The sequence below is a fragment of the Hippoglossus hippoglossus genome, chromosome 22 (genome assembly GCF_009819705.1).
Source record: "Hippoglossus hippoglossus isolate fHipHip1 chromosome 22, fHipHip1.pri, whole genome shotgun sequence".
NCBI lineage: Eukaryota > Metazoa > Chordata > Actinopteri > Pleuronectiformes > Pleuronectidae > Hippoglossus > Hippoglossus hippoglossus.
This window is the reverse complement of record NC_047172.1, coordinates 11,719,826-11,744,302: the sequence shown is the minus strand read 5'-3', so window position 1 is coordinate 11,744,302 and position 24,477 is coordinate 11,719,826. Positions and strand designations below refer to the sequence as shown.

The 24,477-nt window shown below is 43.4% G+C and overlaps 2 protein-coding genes across 2 annotated transcripts in view; one reads left to right on the top strand and one right to left on the bottom strand.

Annotated features, from left to right (window-relative positions):
* Window positions 1-14,917, bottom strand: part of rnf144aa (ring finger protein 144aa) — a 35,508-nt gene extending 20,591 nt beyond the window's left edge. Inside the window, exon 1 of the mRNA XM_034575903.1 lies at window positions 14,225-14,917. The gene's annotated coding sequence lies outside the window, so the exon portion shown is untranslated. The remainder of the gene's footprint in view (window positions 1-14,224) is intronic.
* A 2,344-nt stretch (window positions 14,918-17,261) lies between these two features.
* Window positions 17,262-20,932, top strand: cmpk2 (cytidine monophosphate (UMP-CMP) kinase 2, mitochondrial). The gene is given in 10 exon segments (XM_034577065.1): window positions 17,262-17,459; window positions 17,722-17,845; window positions 18,198-18,236; window positions 18,239-18,324; window positions 18,326-18,387; window positions 18,615-18,639; window positions 18,642-18,691; window positions 18,693-18,735; window positions 18,737-18,876; window positions 20,812-20,932. Coding segments are annotated over 10 exon segments (888 nt in total).
* Window positions 20,933-24,477: the final 3,545 nt, after the last annotated feature.

The window sequence follows — 24,477 nt, the reverse complement described above, 5'->3', positions numbered from 1 at the left end:
GAGACAAAGGGGGGAGAGAAAAAATAGTGGAGACGAGGATACGATGGCAATGTGCCAGTTTCCCTTGGCTCACCTTAACTGCCTGCAAATACGTCTTGTCACCTTAATGTGAAAGGTCCCAACAGAAGGCAGAGCAAACAAACATTATAGAATAGACACACAAACACACGCACATGGTAATTGAAAACATACTGTAGACTGAGAGAACCTGAAAGAGGCTTAAAAGCTTAAAAAGAGAATTGTTTACCCACTTTGAAAAAAGAAAAAAAAGAGTTAAAAAGAGAAGTTATCAATTGTGCTAATATAACTTGACCATAAATAATAACTTGTTTCATTTTAATTTGAAGAAACTGAATTCCTTCAAGCGTTACCCATTGAGGTAATTTATGGGCTGGTTCAATAATTTTCTTTTTTCAGTGCGTAAATGATCATCTGCCAATGATCTTTAAAAACAAATCAGATTTTTTTTGTCTTTAAAAACTTCAGTCAAATGATATATCAATGGACTGATGTTGCAGGACAATCCAAATAGAGAAAGGGAGGAATTTCTAGTCCATTCTTCAACGACAGTTTACGTATTTTTAGCTGATGTATTCTCTTGTTTCTATGCGTCTCGCATTTTGTTCTAAAGGCCGCTGTGTTCACTCCCAGGTGACAACATGAAAGAATACCATCAGAGCATGGTTGGTAACATGACCACTGAAGGGAACAAATTAAACCAACTGCAGACACAGACATCTGTTCAAAACTATTATTAAATTCTCTCCATCTTACAGCGAGCGGAGAGGAGCATGCTCACTCTTGCAAGCAGCTTCCAACAAGAGGTACCGTAACTACAACCTTCACCTCTCTAACTATATAATATATATATATATATATACATATATATATACATATATATATATATATATACATATATATATATATACATATATATATATATATATATACATATATATATATATACATATATATATATATACATATATATATATATATATATGTGGAAACAGAAGAAGTCCCATGTGAAAGTGTACAGCACGTGACTGATGGTCAAAACTGTATTTGAGAGACAAACTCTGTCCTTGTCTGGATAGAAATCCACATCTTCTGGATGAGTCACCCAGTGAGAGATGATGCAACCACCATTTCAAGGCGACAGCTGGGTCAATGATGAAAAGAACTAGACTGGGACTCATAGAGCTCATGCCTGCACCATGGCAAAACAGTCCCACACATGACTGTCTAGTTCTAATGGTAGAAATATAAAAGAAAAACATGAAGTGGTTTGGTAACATGCAGAATTGTCACAAAACATAGTCCTGAAAAGGGGAAACTCAAGATAAGCACATTATTTTAAAGGATGCCCTGTGTTGGGGCTTTAAGAATTATAATCTGCATCCATATCAAAATGTCATGTCCCAGGTCCAGGCCCCGTCCCTTCACCTAGTTTGGTGGAGAAGGAGCAATATTTTTTGGTCATTTGCATATTCATATTGTGGATAATCCTGGGATCTCTGACGAGTGATTGGCCGCAGCAAATTACAGACAAGTGAGCTGCCCTTGACTTAACCTCCACTGTTATGCAATCGCACACATTGTTATACACACGCACAGATGTGAGTGTAAACAGCGCTTGCATAATAGAAAATAACTAATGAGAAATAAGAAAATACGTCTGCGGAGAGGCAGCTGTAGCAAGTAAATGATTAAATTCCCCCGATTTATCATCTCAAATCAGTGAATGTTTTATTTGAGGGTGTATTCTGAAAAGTTTGAGGCAGCATATGGAGGCAGGGACAAACATTATCACTGGGGTGTGTCATTGCCAGTTAATGGTAAATATTTGGATGATTACCATGCAAGTTATTTTGAGATACGTTTACTGTCGTTGCAGTGGAACAAACCAAAACTTCTTCAGCCAGTACACGGAGAACAGGAAGCTGCACATGTCCAGAAACAGTGCGGCTAGGTGCATCAAAATACACCTCACTCATATCCCTGATATAAAGCTGTATGAATTGTGTTCGTGTGGTGTTATAATAAGATTGTTGTGAGATACTGTTAACGTGTACCGATGAAAGATGACATTGATAAATCATATATCGAGTGTGTTTGCCAGGGCAGAATGTAGGTCATCCTATATATGGGCCATGGGTTTCTATAGATCACACAATCATGACACAACATTTCAGTCACACTGGACAAACCGAGCCTCATGTATGGAGGATAAAGCTAAAGTTAATTCTCTATCATTTATCTACTGACCCACATTTACACCCCAAAGCACATACACACACACAAGGGAGGTTTTTCTTTTATTTTTGGACAGCTCCATGGCTGAATGTGAAAGGTGGCATGGCTTCATGGAGGGAGGGACAGCGGTTGGGGACAGTCGCCGTCTGTCCTTGACATGGAGGGGGAGCTGGAAGAGGGCAGAGCCAAGAGTGATAGGCCTAGTTTTTTCCATCCCGCCCTGAGGACTTACACAATCACCCCTGATGTATTTTGGCATTGTGAGTGGCGTGGAGAAGCCGTGTGTGTGTGTGTGCGTGTGTGACGATGTCTAGCAAGTGTGTCTAGCGGGTTCGGGTCAGACCGGCAGTGACAGTGGTTATGTCTGGTTATATGGGGCAAAAACACCGTAGTCTCATGTCCACTTGGTCCTTTGCCATTTTTCTGCTGCAATGCTGAAGATCCTCAGAGTATCAGAGTGCGCTGCTACTGCAAAGACTGATTTGTTTGCTCGGGCTGGTTTGTATATACTGGACTGAGTGTTGGTTGATGGTAATAACCAGAGGGAACACGACGGAACATGACACGGCGCAATACTATTGTTTTTTCTGAGTAATGCTACATTTGTTTCCTTTAATCTGACAAATCTCTCTGTCTGTTTGTGGGGGAAATTGTTTCTTTATTAAAAAGTGAAAGAGAAATCTGACAGGGTTGGATGATAATAAGGTAAAATAGAAAAACAAACCCATTCTGCTGTTTGTGGAGATGCATTCTAACACCAAGGCGTGAGCCATACACTGAATATAAAGATGGACGACACATCTCCACTTCCCTCCCACTGTCCAGAAATGAGGCCAAACTACGAACACTGCCAAGTTGCGCATTTGGAGGCAGGTGTTGCGCAGCGGGGGGGGGGATGGAGCCGTGGGAGCGAGGTCCTCCCGATACGTGCAATCGAACCAATCGTGAGTCAATCATCAGGTTTCACCCAGTTTTTATATATCGTCAAATAACTAATCAAAACCAAACTCACTAGAAAAATTAGCACTGGAACCTACACGGATGTTAAACGGGACAGAAGTGGCGGATTTCAAAACCAAACCGGATTGCTGTCGATGTAGAGCTGTCCACTTGTGATCACATCACCCACGACAGCTATGAGCGGGGTCACAGAGTCCTATCGACGTCTCTGTAGAAAGGGAGAGCCGGCATGGCGGGACAGACGCCGTGCTGTTGTGTCACACGTCTTCAGAAGGCCGCCATTCTAAAACTCTGCCATGGTATGTAAAACTCACACCCTGACGCAGCGTTATCTGTTTCGGCAGCGGGGTTTAAAAGAAGCCTCAGAATTAGACCCATAGGAGAATGAGTAGAGGCGTTGGCAGTGGTGTAAATGTTCATCTGATTTAAAACCTTTTTTTCTAATGTTCTGCATTTGCTCATTTAAAGTTTACACTGAGGAGATATTTGACACCTGTTGTATTGAACTTTGTATTTTTCCAAAGCTGTTTTTCAATATGGTGTAGAGCCACCTGAGTCTTTTCATTTTTTAACCTAAATTAGTTCCACAACCCAAATAACTTCTCAGCACCTGGAAGAGATGAGACAGCGAATAACACACCCTGCTGTTCGGATTTCACAAGAGAGAACGCAACGCAACCCCCCCCCCCCCCGCCCACTTAATGACACACTGGTGAGCAACATGAACAACAGAGCAAACGAGTCAGTCTGAAGCAAGAAATTCTCATCTTATCTCATCAACATGACTAGACTGTACCGAGCAAGTGACAACAAAGGCTCCCACAACACAACTAACAACAAACAACTCGAACTTGGAAAGCGTATCACGCCCTGTCTCACAATGCTAAGGAAAAAAATCCTGGATCCACCCCCTTAAATCGAATCTGCTCCAAAAGTCTTCTCACCCCTGGCCCAGACCTCGCCCTTCCCCCAAGTTAAAAACAAAAAATTGGTTGGGTAATTTTTTTTTGCGTAATCCTGCAAACAGAAAAACAGGTTGTCTGAGGTAATAAAGAACCTAACAAGAACAACAACGTCCTTATTTGAGACAGCAGCAAAAGACGTCACATACGGCGTCTTGCCAATTCCACAAGTGCTAAAAACGAGTCTCCGAGCGGCGACAATGGACTCGCTCTCGGTGAAGCTGAGCGAAGACGACAGGCGCGCCACGCTGAGCCCGTTTCCATTGGCAGATGCAGAGAGCCCGGGCAAAGGGTCCACGTGGTTGGCAATCTGTTGTCACTCACTGCTCCACAGTTTCAGACTCCATGTTTACATGCACTCTATAACCAGATTAAAGTGAATAATCAGATTAAACTCTCTCGATTGGACGCGCTGACAATCTTGAATGTGACCTGTATTTACGCTGTAGGAGAGGAATATTTTTTATAATGTCACAATGCTACTCATCTGCCTGCGCACATGTCTGGACTCAACCGCTCTCTTGTTTGTGTCATGACAGGAATTTACCTTCGGTTTGTCGTTGCCGTCACTTGATCCCCTTAAACCGCAAGCTCTCTTTGTGTTTACATCCAGAACAAATTCCAACAAAACTAATTCAAAGTAATGTTGTTTCAAAGTTAACCCAGTTTTGTTGGTTAATGTTGTTTAACTTCATTTGGATTGTTTTATTGTGGTGTCACTGCAAGGCTGTTTTTATTAAGCATCATAAGATTTCCTTGTGAATTTCCATCCCGAACTCGAATGTCACTCAGACGGTGGAAGCTTCTTTTAACAGGTTGTTAACACATGTCATTTCTTTTATTCTTTTACATGACATGACACTTTTTAATGTGAGATTAACATATCTTCCTATTTTTTGTACAGACTGTTTGATCTTATCAGACTGTATCAGTAGACACACGCACACACACTGAGGCAAAAGAAACTTTGCAGCTCACGGCCACATCTGCAGTAAGTTTTAGGTATGTGCCGATGCACTTCATTTTAACAGTGATTGACAGACACTTAGTGTAAATGGAGTCATGCATTATCCATTCCTTCTCTAATCATCTCTCACGAGAACACTATTGGTGCTGCACTCATGAGTGTGAGGACTGCAGTCACCCATCTGGACAATAAACGTTCTCATGGTCAGAGAGAGAGAGAGAGAGAGAGAGAGAGAGAGAGAGAGAGAGAGAGAGAGCCACTGCAACAGAGGGCCACTCAGAGCCTTAATCTGTGGGTTACGATGGCGCTCTCACCGGCGGTGGGATAAACAATTCACAAGCAATTTCCGTAATCTCAGAGTTCGGGCAATTCAGTCAAAACAAAAGGGCACAGACTGGAGAATCCCGTGTGCCAGTATCTCATGCACCCACTTTTGCCCCCCCCCCCCTCGTTCCTTGCAATCTCTCCATGGCAGACATGTCAACAAATCATCTCCCACAGAATGGATTGCTCACACCACATGCACTTTTGGCACATTGTGTCTCTCACTTCATGCTCTGCCCTGCAGCCCTTATCTCCCTCGCTCTGGGTGAGCCACTGTCTTGTAGGAGAAACACTAGTCTCCTAGTCCCTTTAAAGCGGAATGGGAGGGAGGAAGCCAAAAAGTGACCCGAGGAAACGCGCTGACGTCCTGTTGTTTGTTGCTGATGCACTGAGGATGTAAACTATGGCGGCTGACGAGGACAAACGCACTTTAATGGCCCAAAATATTTCCTGTAGGAGGAATGTGCTGCAACTTCAGAAAATGATGCCAATTCACAAACGCATACGACAATTTAAAAAAAATATGAAACGTGCAGCAAGAAATGCACGTCCACTCGACAGAACGGAATTCTCCAGGGCCTCTAGGGGGAGCACTGAGTGGAACAGCTTGAGCTTTGACCCGAGGGTCAGAAAACAGACGCTCGGAGCAGACGAGACTGAGAGAGGAGAACGATGAGGGAAAATAAAAAGGGTACATATTTATTTTCACGATTCGCCGTGGTGCCATTTGACCTTTTAAAATTTGGATATAAAAGGGTAATTTAATCTTAGACATTTGTGAGTTCTTGACTTATGTCCAAATATGTGTTTTGCGAGGTCACGGCGATCTTTGACCAGCAAATTCTAATCAGTTCACTCTGGAGCCCAAGTGGATGTTTGTGCCAGATGTAATAAAATCTCCTCCAGGTGTTAGCGATGCATTCACGAGAACAAGCTGGGCGTGAGATCTCAGTGACCTTGACCTGTAAACAACAAAACATAATGAGATCATCCTTGAAGCCAAGTGAACGCTTGTGCCAAATACAAGGAAATTCCCTTTGAGGTGATCTCAGAAACGTGAAAGCTCCAGACATGGCTGCTGCAGGCACAGGGCCACAAATACATACAGTGCCTTGCATAAGTATTCACCCCCTTGGACTTTTTCCCATTTTGTACTGTTACAAACTGGAATTCAAATAGACTTAAATAGACTTTTTCCCATTTGATCAACGCAACATGCATAGTACTTTGAAGGTGCAAAATACCTTTTATTGTAACACAAACAATAATGACAATAAAAAAGTTGACATCTGTTGGATGCACAAGTATTCACCCCCCCTGAGTCAATACTTGGTAGAACCCAACTTCGCTGCAATTACAGCTGCAAGTCTTTTGGGGTATGTCTCTACCAGCTTTGCACGTCTAGAGATGGAAATGTTTGTCCATTCTTCTTGGCAAAAAGCTGAAGCTCAGTCAGATTGGATGGAGACCGTCTGTGAACAGCAATTTTCAAGTCTTGCCATAGATTCTCTATTGGATTTAGGTCTGGGCTTTGACTGGGCCATTTTAAGACATTAACATGCTTTGATCTAAACCATTCCATTGTAGCTCTGGCTGCATGTTTAGGGTCATTGTCCTGGTGGAAGATGAACCTCCGCCCCAGTCTGAAGTCTTTTGCAGACTGCATCAGATTCTCTTCAAGGATTGCCCTGTATTTGGCTCCATCCATCTTTCCCTCAATTCTGACCAGTTTCCCTGTACCTGTTGAAGAGAAGCATCCCCACAGCATGATGCTACACCACCATGTTTCACTGTTGGGATGGTGTGCTCAGGGTGATGGGCAGTGTTGGGTTTCCGCCACACATAGCGTTTTGCATTGAGGCCAAAAAGTTAAATTTTGGTCTCATCTGACCAGAGCACCTTCTTCCACATGCTGTGTCTACCACATGGCTTGTGGCAAACTCCAAACGGGATTTCTTATGGTTCACTTTCAACAACGGCTTTGTGTGAAGTACACGACTAATAGTTGTCCTGTGGACAGATTCTCCCTCCTCAGCAGTGGATCTTTGCAGCTCCTCCAGAGTTACCATGGGCCTCTTGGTTGCTTCTCTGATTAATTTTCTCCTTGTCCGGCTTGTCAGTTTGGGTGGACGGCCTTGTCTTGGTAGGTTTGCGGTTGTGCCATATTCTTTCCATTTTCTGATGATGGATTTTATGGTGCTCCGTGAGATGTTCAAAGCTTGGGATATTTCTTTATAACCTAACCCTGCTTCATACTTCTCCACAACTTTATTCCTGACCTGTTTGGTGAGCTCCTTGGTCTTCATGATGCTGTTTGTTCAGTAATGATCTCTAACAAACTCTGAGGCCTTCACAGAACAGATGTATTTATACTGGGATTAAATTGCAGACAGGTGGACCCTATTTACTAATTCTGTGACTTGCAAATGTGACTTGTGAAGGCAATTGATCGCACCAGATCTTTGTTAGGGGTTTCACAATAAAGGGGGTGAATACATATGCACTCAACACTTTTCAGAGTTTTATTTGTAAATCATTTTGAAATCCATGTAATATTTCCCCCCACTTCCAAATGATGGACTATTTTGTGTTGGTCAATTACATAAAATCCCAATGAAATAAATTTGAATCTGTGGTTATACCATGACAAAATGTAGAAAAGTCCAAGGAGGGTGAATACTTATGCAAGGCACTGTAAGAGACTAGGTAGAGCTGCTATAAGTAAACCACTCACTGTCAGGGTTGGCCCATGATGGATTATCACACAATAAGAAACAATTGTTATTAGAATTAATGATAAAACCTTGTTCCCTTTTCTCAGGCCCTGTTCCCTTTTCCTGACATAGCAGGAAGTGACTCAAGATAAACTGATGAATCACTTTGCACTGACAATGTTTTCTGTTAAAAGTTGTGCTGGAAAACTTCAGACCAAACCGAAAAACTTTCACACAATTTAAAGATTTTAATATCATCAAACCCCACGTGTGATGATATCTAAGGTCAGCCTTTTGACACTGAGATGACTTCTCCATGTATTTCCATTCAGATATTATCCTACTTTAATAATGTAGGTTTTATTGGTAGTGACAGTCTGACACTGGATTTAGATTGAGATTACCAGGGACTCCCAAGAGAGCGACTGAGAACAGCCACTGTTTACTGTTTACTTTACAGTATGAGGGTTATATTAAGTTACCACTCATGCAAACAGAGCATCCTATTGCTATTGGTTCAAATTAAAACATTTCAACTTACCAAACACGTGACGGTTTTTTATTTAAGCAGTTACTCTTTATGTGAAGGGGCCTCATGCAAGAACATTTTCAAATTCGTATATTGAATTTCTCGTAATATTTTATTGTTTTATTGTACTTTCTTCCATTGTGCATTGTCATGGTTGTGTGTCTCCAAATCAACCGTGACTGAAATCTTGGTTTTGATAAAACCGCAGGCTGCAGGTTCACTGAGGAGTTAGGAGAGTCTCCAGGACTTAGATTGTTACTGCGTTTCAAATATTAGTCAGAGACCAAGTGCGAGCACGATCATTACATACAAGCATATGCCCAAACAAAGACAGCAGGCTGCAACGTCACAAGACCGAATCTCTCCTGAACATGGGGACTTGATGTAGCCACCATGCCGTTCATCTGTGCCTTCTTCCCCCGCAGGCATTAGCTCGTGCTTCACTCCATGCCAGGTTGCTGGAGCTTTTTTTTTGGCTCACCACCGGCACTCCCCAGATCCCAGCCTACCTCCTGACTCATCTACCGTTACTTCAGTTAGAGATTTCCAGCATTTCAGAGGGTAACTCCCGGCAGATTACGCAACTGAACGTGTCGTATTCTGCTGTTGTCATGTGTAGGTGGAGAGCGTCAGCGGTGGAGGCAGACATAGTAAGAGCACAAGGGTTTGGCTTATTCCCAGTCGAGCTGAGGCGCGAGTTGCGCCTGTTTAATGAACATGGAACACGATTTGTTGTTGGGCTGCAGTCCACTGGGGCGACCGTGGGTGGAAAAAAACGAATGTCTCTCCTCTGCAAAATAGTTCTCCCTGACTTTATTTTGTACAAATTAGGAACTTTAGAAGGAAACCCACGGAGTGTGAATCCGTGGGATACACACAAATATCTAAAATTGACACATTTTAGAAAGCTGAATTTTCTTTGTCCTGTAAAACTACATTCTAGCTGTGTTGGAAATCACCACACGATGATGTAACATCTTCTGCATTGGGGCCATTCTTTGCAGGAATCTGTCAAACATACCACCAAACAAAAACAACAGAATTACAGTTACAGCTGTTCTAAAAAAAACGAGCCAGAGTACGGCTGGATGATGCTTGAAAGCAGCTCAACAATGACTCTTTGTTTTCCGTGTCTGAAGAAGATGAACACATAATAGTGAGCTCATAGGGCAAACCGAAGAAAAAAAAGGGTGTTCATTTGGAGGGGTTTTTTTTTTTCTTGAACTGAAGTGATTTGGCCTCATTGCTTTGTTTGTGTGGGATTCACTCGACCCCGACGACTTGCTGCACTTTGCACATTCCTGAAACGCTTAAATCTTGGAGAGCGTCAGGTGGGTCAGCAGAATCCGTGGCTCACTTATTGCGTAACAACGGCCCACTTCACGAGCCCTACCTGTCCGAAAGGATGAAGAGGAAAATGCCAAAGCAGCCATCTGGAAAGGAGCGCAGAACGCACGAGCATCCCATAATGCTCTGGTAACAATCCCTGTCTCATCACGCCATAACGAGCAATATCTGAGCAATGATCACTTTCAGGAGCTATTTCAGGGTAGTGAGTCCACTGTCCTCCCTTCAACCCTCACACACACTTCCAAACTCACACACAGAACAACCTGGATAAAGGGGCCACCCTGAACACACACACACACACACACACACACACACACACACACACACACACACACACACACACACACACACACACACACACACACACACACACACACACACACACACACACACACACACACACACACACACACACACACACACACGAAATGGCATTTAAGCTGTTGCATAATCCTTGGCAACCTGACTGCACACAGGCAGACGAAAACCCCCGAAATCAGATTACAGCAAAATGACTTCTTCCCTAGACATGTCAATGTCACCAGAATAAAGGAGCGACTCAACACGAGCGCGCTGTGGTAACGTTCTCTGCCAAGTGCCTTTAGAAACTGCTCTTACTTAACGCTGGAGATTTTAAATTTAGTGTCGTCTTTTTCCTTCAAGACCCTCCTGAAGTGAAGCCACCCAAACAAGGCGTTACAGGTAACGAGAAACCGACGGTAATTGAGTCCTAATTACTGGGTAAGTGTATTTAAACTGAATGGGTGTCACATTTCTAGCTCATCTCTGTCTCGGGCTAATCTTCTTAACATTAGGTGCTACTGTGTGGTTTTGAGCTGACCGGGGTTCTTGCACCTCCTGCACAGACAGAGGATCCACATCAGGATCTGGACATTTGCCTCAGACTCACTCAGGTCTGGAAAAACAAGGTAATTGTCACAGACACACTTTTTGTGATTAGACCAGAATGTAAACTAACACCCTGAGGCTGAAGGACCAGAGGGTAAGAGCCTGACCTGAAGATGTGACAAATTAAATTTGACAAAGAAAGGTAAATTGATATTTTACAGTTTAGCACACACCTCTGCCAAGGCCCAACAGTCCCCGTATGAAACCACACATACATTCTCTAGATCTGGATTTATATTTTGGTCGGCACCAAATGCACTGAGAAAATATCAATACCCGAAATAGGTCAGATTGTTTTTCATCAAGCTCATTATTCTCTGAGGAATCAACGAAAATGTTGAAAAACGCCCTATGTCTCACGATGTTAAAAAAAGTGAAAAGGAATTCCTGGAGCCACCCCTGATCCATATCCGCACCCAAATGTAATCAGTTCTTTCTTTCAAGTTTTGTGGAAATCCGTGCAGTATTTTTTAAGTAATCCAGCCTAATAACAGAAAAACAAACAAAACATTTTGACTAAAACATGACCTTCTAGAATAAAATGTCATTTTTGGAACATAAAATATAAACATAAACTAACATCTTCTCTGCATTGTTAGTTCTGTAAATTAAAAGTTTTTATATAGTTTTCATATAACACCAATGCCATCTGTTAAAAGCTCATATAGGCCTAATCCATACATCAGTCGGGCTCTAGAGCATTTAGAGCAGACAAGGCCACAGTATAATCCATATAGAGGTAACAGGCAATCATCAAGTCCTAAAACTACAAATCTGCAAGGTGCTTTGTTTTGCAGAAGAGCCGACCCATAGCTGAGTCAATGTTAAACAAATCCACTTTGACATCAAGTCTTTAACTCAAATCGGAAATCAAAGCCCGCTAGAAAAAAAAAAAGCTTCATATGTAACACGCATGTACATGTTTCTGTGTTTCTGACCATGTGTTCACTCCCTGTAGACTGGAATGGCACGGAGAGATCTGGGCATCATAACCTCATTCCTTCTCACTCCTAAGTAAACAACATCTCCACGTTCCTCTGGGAGCCGGCCGACTGCCGCCGGTCACTCAGAGGAATGCGTTCCTGTTTTGTACGCGAGGTCTTTCTCTTGTTTTCAGCAAATCTGTAAAAAGGGGAGAGGGGCAGCAGCTTGACACATTTAGTCCCATATGGCAGCAGACTCTTTCTGAGAAAAATGGAAAAAGTGAATCACTACATCGCCTGTGAAATTCCATGTGAAATCACACAACATTTGAATGGAAATTTCCCTGAAATATTCCAGAGGGGCTGTGAGTGAGAAGGCAAATTCCTGAATCTGTTTCCCCGAATTAGTTTCCTGCCAGCCCCAAAGTAAAATGTGCAAGTAAAGCTCACGAGTGGGTGTGTTGTTGAAGTTTTTTTAAACTGGAAGAATACAAATATCTCAGAATGGAAAAGAAGAAGATGCCGACGAAGATGTCAACTTGGAAAGACAAGAAGACTCGAGAGCTTTTGGTGACGAGGGCCGACGCTGCTCTTCAGGTGCTTTAAACAAAAACACCTTCACACATTCTGAAGCGGTATTTAAAGCCACATCTCCGGCCTCCTGCTTGCTCGCACTTGCGTACTTCACATGTCGAGGGCAAACTCCTGATAACGTCCGCATCCAACGATCATCGTGTACATGTCTGTAAACAGCTTTCGATCGAGGGTGCTTCAATGTGCAGCTGCTGCCATATATGTCTGGAAGCATGAAACTGGAGAGAGAATCAATAGCACACAATGGGGAGGACCTTAAAAGCCAATGTTTATGACAGGATGGCGCCCCTATGTACGCCTCTCGACGTGTTGAATGCATCTCATGAACCTGGCACAGAGACAAACCAGGCTTTTAGACACATCATGTGGAAGTGAAACTGTTTCGACACTTGACATTTAACAGACGTGAGGTTGCTGTCAATAGCTTGGATTCATTATCTGAAAGACAGAGAGAAAAAAAAAAACACCTCACTGTCGGTACGTCTGAAAGATGCGAACATGCGATCCTCCCTGAAAACATCAGAACACCATGTGCAGGTATGATGCGTATTAGCAATTTAGACTTCAATGCAACGCACACACACCTCAGAGTCTCGGCCCCGTCACAGACTACAGGCCCGCTGTCTTTCCACCAGCCCAGCTCTATAGTTATATCTATAATCTGCCTGTACCCTGAGGGGGACCTGCTGCTTAAAATGGAACGAGCAGGGCACAGACAGTGACCTTTCAGAGCTCAGTGGAGCCATCCCCTCTGAGCATGTACTGCTCCGAGTTCAGATGCAACGCTGTGCAGCTGCCGTGCAGGAGACAAATACGAACCAAGGCTGCGAGGGGTAATCGACAAATACAGCAAATACAGCGAGATCAGGTGTCAGCAGCCAACAAACACACTGCAGACCCTTTATGCTGAAGACGGTGCTTTGTCAAATATCCACTACACGTATTATCAGTCCAAAATAAGACAAACAAGGAGTTTAAGTGTTTCCACGGTTAGACTTAAGAAGTCACAGCAGCCAGTGAGTGTGGGTGAGGCTGACAGTCAGGTTAGAGACAGGTTTAGAGACAGGATATCGCCTGGTTAGAGTCCAATTTAGAATTTGGTTTAAAATCCGGATTATAGTCTGGTTCATGGTCAGGGTTAGAGTCAGGATATTGCCAGGATAGAGCCGGGTTAGAAACGGCTCTATCAATTCAGAGTTTGGTTTAGAGTCTGGATTAGAGTCAGGGCTACATTCGGGGTTAGAGTTCGGTTTAGAGTCTGAATATAGTCTGGGTTAGAGTCAGGTTTACAGCCAGGTTAGAGCCTGAATATAGTCTGGGTTAGAGTCAGGTTTACAGCCAGGTTAGAGCCTGAATATAGTCTGGATTGGAGTCAGGTTAGAGCCTGAATATAGTCTGGGTTACAGTCAGGTTCAAAGCCAGGTTAGAGTCAGGTTAGAGCCTGAATATAGTCAGGGTTCGAGTCAGGTTTACAGCCAGGTTAGAGCCTGAATATAGTCTGGGTTAGAGTCAGGTTTACAGCCAGGTTAGAGCCTGAATATAGTCTGGGTTAGAGTCAGGTTTAAAACCAGGTTAGAGTCAGGTTTACAGCCAGGTTAGAGTCAGGATGTGTCGCTGTAATAACGAGGAAATGGCGAAGAAACATGCACACACAGCTCTTCAGAACTCGAGGTGCTCAGAACAGCTCCCGCCGTGTCGCGGGGACTAAGAACAGAGGAAGAGAATGAAACGTGTACCTGGCTTTCTGGGATAACGCCGTCTTGAAGGTGTAACCTCAGCGAGGGTTGAAAAGATGATCTCCTGAATTGGATTAACGGAGAGAGGCCAGGCAGTCAGCAGGAGCAGCAGGAGGAGGAGGAGGAGGAGGAGCAGGAGGGTTTCTCTGAAGGGGTGATGCCCATGTTCATGATGAGCTCCTCCACTGTCTGGGTGGGAACATTTGACCTGCTACTGTCGCCTGCAGCGCCTCGGATCAGGCCCCGGTGAGACACTGACAACCATCGGTGGAAAAACACAAGCACACCCGCAGATGAGGGAGCCGCAGCGGGACTCTCTCCTCCTATCTGCTCGGCCCCACACGGTTGTTCGTGCACCGGGACATCGGTTCGGGGGTCGATCCGTGAACAGTGCGCAGCGTCCGGCCGTCACTCCGCCACACGCACGGTGCGTAGAGCTGCGGCCTGTTGACGCGCAGGGATCCGGGGGTCGGTGTGTTTACCTCCGCGCCGCCGCCGCCGCTCTGCTCCGGAGGAAATCAGCTGCTCCGCACTGGAGAGACGCCATTTGTCCGTGAGAGGCCGCTCTGTGCTGCCGCCCACAGGACACTGCCGCTACTGCACAACTCGACAGCGCGCCCTGCTGGTAGAACAAGGCAAACGCCCTTTTTCTACTGTTTACTCAACATTGAATAGTTTACAAACATGGACGAAAAGAGAAACTTTTAACTTTAACTTGACCATGACCGCAATTATAATCATTTTCCTTAATTACGACGTAATAAACAGCAGTGGGACAGTGGAATTATGATAAATCCAACCATATACTGTCAAAATGAAACATAAAACACAATAAAAAATATGTACACAATAATAAAAAAACTGAAATTAACAAAAAGGTAGGTAATGGATTGAAGTTATTTTATCATCCCAGTAACGTGTACTTCTAATGGTTACTTCACAGTACAGTGATCATACAGTGTGTTATTACCTCCCTCTAGTGGTGTCTCACCGTGCAGACGGTTTGCATGTAGTTATTTTCTGCTTTTAAATCATTGATCAATTCATTCAACCCACAATACAAAGCAGATGGATGAACTCTAATTTTTAGGGCCAATAAAAACATGAAGGCGTATAAAACACTTCATTATTCCAGCATTTCTCTACAGATGTCTCTCTGTGTTATTGTGGAGAATACACAGTCATCAGTTAAACACATCAGAACTACTTTCCACCAAGGTAATGCTGCTGTCGAATATTTTACATGTCACTGAATGTCTACCAGCACCAAGGAGTTCATGTTTTATCTGCATTTATTTCGCAGGAATGTGCAAAAACTACAAAACTGATTTCTATGAAGTTTGGTGGCGGGGATTGGCATGATCCAAGAAAAAACCCATTAACCTTTGGTGCAGATCTGGGATTTTTTTTTAAACTTTCTATCACATTGTGAGATTTAAACATTTTCACAGATTTCAGAGAGTAATTTATGGATCTCAATGAAAAAAATCTGGCATATTCAGGGGACTGATATTAAAGAGTGTGTGGGATTTAGTGCCGATCAAATGAAAATCTGGATCTATTGAAGTTTAATGTGGTTTCATGAGGGGACTGTTGGGCCTTGGCGGAGGTGTGTACTCGCCATTCTAGTTCAACTTGATTTAATTTGCCTTCATTGAATTGGGATGGATGCAGGACTCTCAGAGAGCACGTTCACAACACCCCAAACTATCTGCATGGATACAGTAAATACAACTACAGGAAGGTGAGATAAAGGGAAATGTTTGGTTTCAATATCCATTCACTTCAATGAAATACCAATAATTTCTCAGTTGCAGGGTAGAGAAATGTGTTGTGTAACTTCACATGAAAATGTTTGGAGCCAGATTTTTTGCTTTGGTTTATTGAAAAGATTCTAACATAGACAAATAACCGAAGAGGCCAGTCTACTTAGTTTAGCTAAAATTCCAATGTCAAATTAAAAGCATGGCTTATCACCTGTTGAGGTGACTGCATGATGCAATGGCCACACACTGCACCTGTGGGAGTACTTCAAATAATGATATAATAATATATGTTATTTATATGGCACAAAAAAATGCAACTCAAGGCACTTCGCTAAAACAAAATGAGGTAACTTGAGCATATAGAGCTTCACAAACAATAAACCATGCAAAGTTATTATAAGATACAATCAGTTGTTGATTAGTCTGAGGGTACAAAACCTTTCATTTGTCAAAGTCTTTCATTATATCTGTTCATTCTTCTTTATACAGCATTTAAACACGTCATTGTGACTATACTTTTCTCTTTTATACTGGATACATGTCAGGAAAGACGTGTTTAATTTCTCACTTTGGTAAATAGCTTTTTATTGTGTACAATTAGACTGACCTGTAAATCAGCATAATGTGTGTGCGTGTGCGTGTGCGTGCGTGTGCGTGTGTGTGTGTGTGTGTGTGTTATTAGAAATAAACTTAGGGAACCATTACATTTTGGACTGTCCTTCTGTCCAGTGTCTGGAAGACGATCAGATAAATGCAGAGCAGGCAGCAGATGCAGAGTTGTAGAAGTGCAGCAGCAGCAGCTTTGCAGACGCGACCACAGAAGAAACGACCGTCTTCAAACCGATCATATCACACCTGCTCTGTTTGTACTGGGGATGTGATGCATGTTAAATAGAGAGCTGCAGAGTGTGCATTTAGTAGTAGAGTGAAATAAGATCAATCGGCTGAGCCGCTCAGAGGTTTCACTCTCCAAACATGAGAAAATGAAACTCAGCCTGGTGCACGGCCAGCAAACGACTGTGTGTAGTGTGCAACATGGTGAAGTGATAAAATGTGAAGCTTAAGTAATGTTTTGTAGTGTCAGTCCTCCAGACACTTGACCTCCCTGTGTGATTTGTCCTTATTTCTGCCAAACGTCAAGGGTTCTCTCCTAAAGGAGCATTTTTACCTCCGCCAAGGAGGTTATGTTTTAATCTGCGTTTGTCTATCCGTCCTTTAAATACACAAAAACTACAAATGGATTACTACACAACTGGGTGGACGAATGCAGTATGGGTCCGAGAAGAACCCATTACATTTTGGTGAAGATCTGGATCAGGAGGTGGATGGGATGTGTTCTACTCAGATGGTCACCTGCAGAAATGTTGATGGAGAAATCTGAGGATAAGCATGTTCCCTCAGAGGGGCCAGAATATCACCCATCTGCTCTCAACATCATTAGCTCCGATGTTTTATACATTTTTCTAGAGGCACATCATCCATTAAAACTGTTACATAAACATTCGCATCATGTAGAAAATTGGCGCACTCATGTGCTAGAGGACGGTATAGCAGTGTAAACCAAGTGGCCCTTCCGTTAATGTATCAGTGCCAGGTGGCCCACAGAAGTGTGTGTTCGTGTGCATCACAGTCTGTGACTCTCTCTCTCTCTCTCTCTCCCTCCCTCACTTCCTCCCTCTCTCCCTCCCTCCCTCCTCTCACAGCAGCAAACTGATTCTGTCTGTTCTGCAGTGTGGTGACATCATCCCAGAGGCGAAGGCTGCACCAGAGCTGCTGCCCAGCAGAGCGGAGGCCAGAAGTAAACCAGACTTCCCTGTCATTGTCATAGAGAGAGAGAGAGGCCTGGACGCCACAGGTTAATGCCATTACCTCGTAAATAAATACAAGATCAGTTTTGATGTATAGACGTCTCGCTAAAGTGATGGCCGACCGTTCCCTGTTAAAGCTATTATCTGCCAGCGAGCTTTGTCTAATGGGATATCACATATCATGACCTCAGAAAAGTTACATCACTGTGAAAGATGGTTGATTTGATAGCTCATTCATCCAATATGCTTTACAAACTTCAGGAGAATAGGTAAGAAAGAAGATGAGTCGGCTCTCATGAGATTTAAAACAGAAAAAAAAATCTAAAATTTGATCTTTTATGCTCTGAAAATCTGCCTTTGTGTTGCTGCTTTGTCTTGGAGGTGACATTCCCATCACAGGTAAGACAATTCTGAGGGATATTTAGGGGCCTGTTCTACTGTGTCCCCTCCCCAGTGTCTGTCCCCCTGGTGGGCTCGCTTTCATCAGGGGCCGCCCCTCATCCACAGGGCCGTCCCCGCTCTGGGTGAACCTAATCGCGGCGTAAGAACCAGACCAGTGGGGCATGAAGACACCTGCCATCACTGACAGGTAAAGGCAGCTGAGATGTTGCAGGTATGGAGTTAAGTTTCGTGACCTTTTTTTCTCCTGTAGGAAGTTGAGGAGGATACAGGGGACAACAGAACTCCCTCCACAGGGATCTAGACTTACAACTCAATATCTAACATTTCGTCCCAGTCTAGCAACGAAGCTTGTCACCCGATAACAGAGCCATCAATCATTCACCCTTCAATCCACCATCCACTGTCTGTCCCCAGATTATGGCACAGCACGGCAGCCCGGAGTACACCATCGCCACAGCAGCGAGCGATCCACTGTGCAGTCTTCCAGCTGTGTTCGGAGGTGTACCGTGCACCTTGGGACCTGGGGGGGGGTTGAGCTTTTCCAGCTCAACCTGGTGGTCTTACTCACTCTGGATGATGCGGAGAGGAAGAGGAGGAAGAGGAGGCTGAGGAACAGAGGCCAAAGAAATACAGAAGAGGAACGAGAGCTGGATCACAAGCAGCTGCTCAGAGTCAGGTGGAATAGTTGGATGATGATCTCTTGGATACCTGAAAGTTAAAGTTGACATTTTTTAAATTTGGTATTTAAAGTACTGCCAAGGGCAAATGATTTTAATTAATTTACTGATCAAGTAATAAATAACTGATATAAAATGTCCATCAAAATTTCACATAAACCCAACATGATGTCTTCAAATTACTTATGTGCTTCCATCAGTTCAAAACTCAGAATCGTATTAAATTTACAAAGCACAGCAAGAAATTCTCAGATTTGAGATTAACATCACTTTTCTTTGAATTTTAAGTGATTAATTGATCCTAATTAAAATGATTTCTACTTCATTTTCCAGCATTTATCTATTAATTGACCATTTAGCACTAATACTGGGATTACTTATTTTTATTCCTTTGGAAAAAAATCTAGTTTTAATGAACTACGATGTTCCTGATACAAGCTGAGTAAAGAATCCTGAAAAATGAGGAATTGCAAAGGAAAACGTGTTTCATCAAAACATTACCAGATGTTTGAATGAAAATCACTCAGGTTTTTTAGTAGGATATTGTCAAATAAATACGATTCTGATATGAGACGCACAAATGAGGTTATGTCCCTAACATCCGCTGGCGGCCGCTAACACCCGCTAACACCTGCTAACACCTGCTAACATCTGCTAACATCTGCTAACATCTACTGTTAGTTGGTAACTTAAATTGTGCAGAAAACCTTCAAACGTACCTGGGATATTCACCATCTAGTCCTACATTCTAAAATGATTGGTGCATTAATGTTTGCATTATATTTTCAGTTAATAGATCTTAATCATCAAAACATGTCCACCTGTTTACATAAAAATAAAGTTTTGAATGAAAATCACCATGTTTACGACTAAAATAGTTTCTAGTACGACGATTTGTAAAAATATAAAATGTATGAATAAATGTTCTGATAGTGACGGATTGCTTTACGGCCACATACTATTTATCTAACTGAGGTCCGTTATGAAAGTACATGATACCCACAGAAAAAGCGAGAGAGAGAAAACACACTTGTTTATGTGACGTGTGGTTGAATGTTTCACAGTCTGCAATGAAGTCAAGTTCCATGCGAGTGTGAAAACATGAAACCACAGATGGGTACAAACTGTACGGCACGTTTCACTGAGTCAGGTCAGCTCCGTCTTAGTCTGATCCATCACACACTTAACAATCAATTACTGTCTCGTGGGGGAAGCAGCTGATGAGAAAGAACAGGTGATTAGTTGCTGAGCTGTTGTGCTCCATTAAGCTGGCCAAAACTCGGAGGCACTGCCGGCCCAGTTAGTCTCTGCACGCAGACGGGTCGATGGCTACTTTCATTCATCCTCTGGCCTGACATAATGGCCTTTCCACATGGGACAGCCAGATGTTGGGCCAGCAGAATTACAAAATGCAGGGAGTTGACTGTCTGCTGCTGAGAGAGCGAGAGATTCTGCAGACTTGGTCAATCACTATCACGAGGACTATTCTTCATCTGTCTGAGGGAGCGGCTGCACTGGGAGCCATCTGTGTTGTTTCTCCTACTGTATTTCTCAGTTCACCCGAACTGTCAACGCACTCAGACAAGTTCTGAAAACAGATTATGCAGCGTAATGTAAAGTGTCATTCACTGAGTTTGTTTGTGTGTGTGTGTGTCCCTGTACTTATATCTTTGTGAGGACCATTTGAAGCATAGACCCTACAGAGTGAGGACATTTTAGGACAGTAAGGACATTTTGACCGGTCCTCACTTTTTCAATGGGCTGTGTGAGGGTAAAGACTTGGTTTAAAGGCTAGGGTTAGAATTAGGTTTAGGTTATGGTTAGGGTAAGGCATTTAGTTTGAATGTTTAAGGTTAGGGTAAGGGGCTCGGGAATGTATTTTGTCAGGGAGTGTCCTCACTAAGATAGAAGTACAAACGTGTGGGTGTGTGTGTGATTGCACAGGCTTAGCGGAGGATCAGCGGCCCAGCTTGCTTCACTGTGGATGCTAGTCCTTCCGCAGACAAAGTGCTCCAACAAGTGCTGTTTTTAATTAGGGGCAAATGCCACTTGTAAACAGTTCTCCATCTCCCCTGCTGTCGGCCAAGCATCAAGTGGACGCGGTACCTCTTCTCCCCACTGGGTGCCAGTAAGATGTTGTGAATGTGAGACGGACGGGAGCGAGGAGGAGAGGATGCTGTTTGGAATGAGTAAAGGTTGAATGGCCAGGGGCCAGAAACGCATGCTACAATCAGAAATACATATTCATGTAGACTCACACAGACACACACAGACACACACACACAAGTATTGTCGAGAAGAGGTGTGCATGAACTCACACTGAGGAAGTGGATTGAAACAAAAATACAACACATAGATATTTAAGTTCACAAACAAGCAACATCCAATATGGAGTAAACTAACAAAAATAAAAACATAAAAATAACCAGAGTAGAGCGCATACCAAGACACAACAGTCCCTGTATGAAACCACATTTAAATTCACTAGAACCAGATTTTTATTTGGATCTGCACCAAATTACACACTAGTAAATATCAGTCCCCCTAACATGTCTGATTTAGTTTTTCATCAAGATCCATGACTGGTTCTCTGAGAAATCAACAAAATTGTGAAGAAAAAAAACTCGCAATGTTAAAGAAAGTGAAAAAATATTTCTGGATCCGCACCAAAATGGAATGGGTCCTCTCCTGACACATACACCAATCTTCCACTCAGTTCTGTGGTAATCCCTCCAGTAATTGTTGCGTAAACCTGCTCACAACCTGGAAATTACACTAAATCTGATTGTCATCTTTCTTTAAGTCTTTCATAAGCCGCATACGTTGGTCATTTAACCCTACATGCACCGGAATGAGTGAACCTGTGAACACATTGTTTCCAATATTCAAAATGATACGGAGTGAAGTGATAGTGATTCCCTTTAGTCCAGCTCCTTGATACTGACACTGATCCCACATGCATTGACATCCTGTGTGGCTCACAGTGGAGCTGCAGAGTGCATTGAGACCATATAGCACATACATTGCTGTTTGTACTTGATGTTCTCATGGGCCCAAGTGTGCACACATGCAGGTACACATGCCTACTTGTGTAAACACACAAACACATATATGCACACACAAGCAAAAGCACACGCACATTTACTAAGAGCGTAGACTGTAACTCATTTATATAGGGAGGAAGTGTATATTTGGCCTATGTGATGGGAAGATTAATTGGGGGTTTTAGTAATTATGAGCTTGGCAAAGCTGCGGGCTGGAGAAGACAGAGTGACCCATCTCTTTTACTGTGATGCATCAGCAGAGCGCCAACCACTGCAGACCCTATTCATATGGCAATTAATGGAGCACTGTATATCAATGTCATTCCAACGCTCCCCCACATCAGCGCATGGATTACTCCTACTACCAATTACAGCAATCCAATGTTTTACTGAGTGGAGAGGTGCTGTGGATGCAAATCCCACTATCACACGTAATCACATAAACTAAAATAAGGTGTCATTATCTTTATGGAGTATGGATTCCATAGGTAAGTATGTGAGGGCGGCGTCCTGGATTCATGGGTCCTCAGCTGCCTGGTGACGCCACGGATGTGCGGCGTGACACAAAATAAATGAAGCGCAGGCCGGTGAGGAATTTTGATTGCTATTAACACAGTAGTCTCTGTCTCCAGAGATTCCCAAATTTATGGAATAGGGAAGCGAAGCAATTAGGCACCGTGCCATACATCATACCTGAATGCAAAGTTGTGTGTGCCTGCGGTGTCAGCCATATTTCCATGTCAGATGTTGTTATTCGTTGTTATTCTTGGCAACAAAAAAGTGAGGGGTGATTTCATGTCATTACCGCCCCTCAACACGACTGTGTTATGACATTAATGGCCCATAATCACAGGACATTACACATGAACTGAAAATAATTCTCGTGTTTTTCCTCTTTTTTTGGAGACATTAGGGATTGTTTTAGTTGTTTCTGTCAGACGGCCAGGATACACTCAGCGGTTTTAACGATAACAACTACTCACACATTCACACACACACACACACACACACAAACACAGAACGTCTGTGTTTCAAAGTTGAACTGCGGTCTGAGTAAAAAGTTAATAACTAAAGCAACCTGCTTCCAATCTGTGACCTGAAGTTTCAAGATTAAAGTCCGAGACACATTCAAGGGAAAAGTAGGATCCGTCTGAGAGCTGCAGGAGGAGCCCCAGCCTTACACACACACACATTCACACACGTCAATGCACACTCATATACTGTACACTACACAGACACAAAGTAGCAGAGGTGCACACATGCACACACCTCACCCTGTATGGGGCCACTTTGCACTACACTCCTCAACTTCAATATTTCATCTGCACAACAGAGACGGAGCAGCGGAGAGGAGAAAAGCCCTCCATGAAATAATTAAAGATCCAGCAGGGATGCAGCAGCACAGCAGCCGCCGTCCCATCCTAAGTAATAGATCAAATGAAAGCTGTCCCTCAGATCATTAATAATGAGTGTGGTATGGAGACTGAGGGGGTAAGGGTGGGAGGGGAATGGGAGGGCATAGGGCTGGTACAGGTTGGGGGAGGGAGAGTGGGCATCGAGGAAGCACAAGGTGTTTTTATATGTGTGTGTGTGTGTGTGTGTGTGTGTGTGTGTGTGTGTGTGTGTGTGTGTGTGTGTGTGGTGGGGGGGGTTTGAATGGTAGTCTGGGTCCCTTGGCAGAGACCCCAGTGGACCTCACTTGGCAGCCACATGAAGCAGCATGGCAAGAGGAGTCATGCATATGATTTGGCACCAAGTGTCTGCCAAACTCTAAAGACCCGACAGCAATGTCTATATACATCGCTTGTCAAATAAACAACATTTTACACTGCGATGGGCAGGTTAGCAGCGGCTAATAAAGCTCCTTTCAATCAGTGGGGCCCTCGGAGCAGCGCGGCTGGATATGATGGCGGATTTGAGTGCGCTGAGGAGACAGAGGAAGGGGATGTGGCTGTCTATGATGTGGGGTTAGGAGGGATGAAAGAGGGAAGAGTTGTTGGGGAGAGGCAGCGGTGGGGGAGGTGAGGGATTGGGATGGAGGATGCGGGGGTAGAGGGGGTTGTCATCTCAGGACTCAAGTCCCTCCAGATTCCTGCCGCTGGCAGGTACGGTGTATTTCCCAAATACTATCCCCCACAACCAAATAGAGCATAGAGTTCCCCAAGTAGCTTAAAATACCATCACAGGTCTAAATATTCACCAGCCAACAAATACAGAGAATGTGATTAAAACAATGTGACTACAAAAACTAAATTCCATGTTTACAGTGTCTAACCCTTTCCACAGAATTCAGTTCAATTCAAACTATGGCGACAGATTTTGTTTTAATGACAGGTACACAGACAGCGCGAAAGATCATGTCTCACATGAGGGAGAGAATTCCATTGCATGCCACTTACGGGTGCAGCTGAAACTACGAGGTCTGACTGTCTGCGAGGACAGTAAAAACGTCATGGATGATAGCGCGAGCAAGCACGAGGCAAGTTATAATATGGCGGGCCGCCACAGTTGAGATAATTAATTGGAAACACTGATTTATGAGATTATTTGAAAATC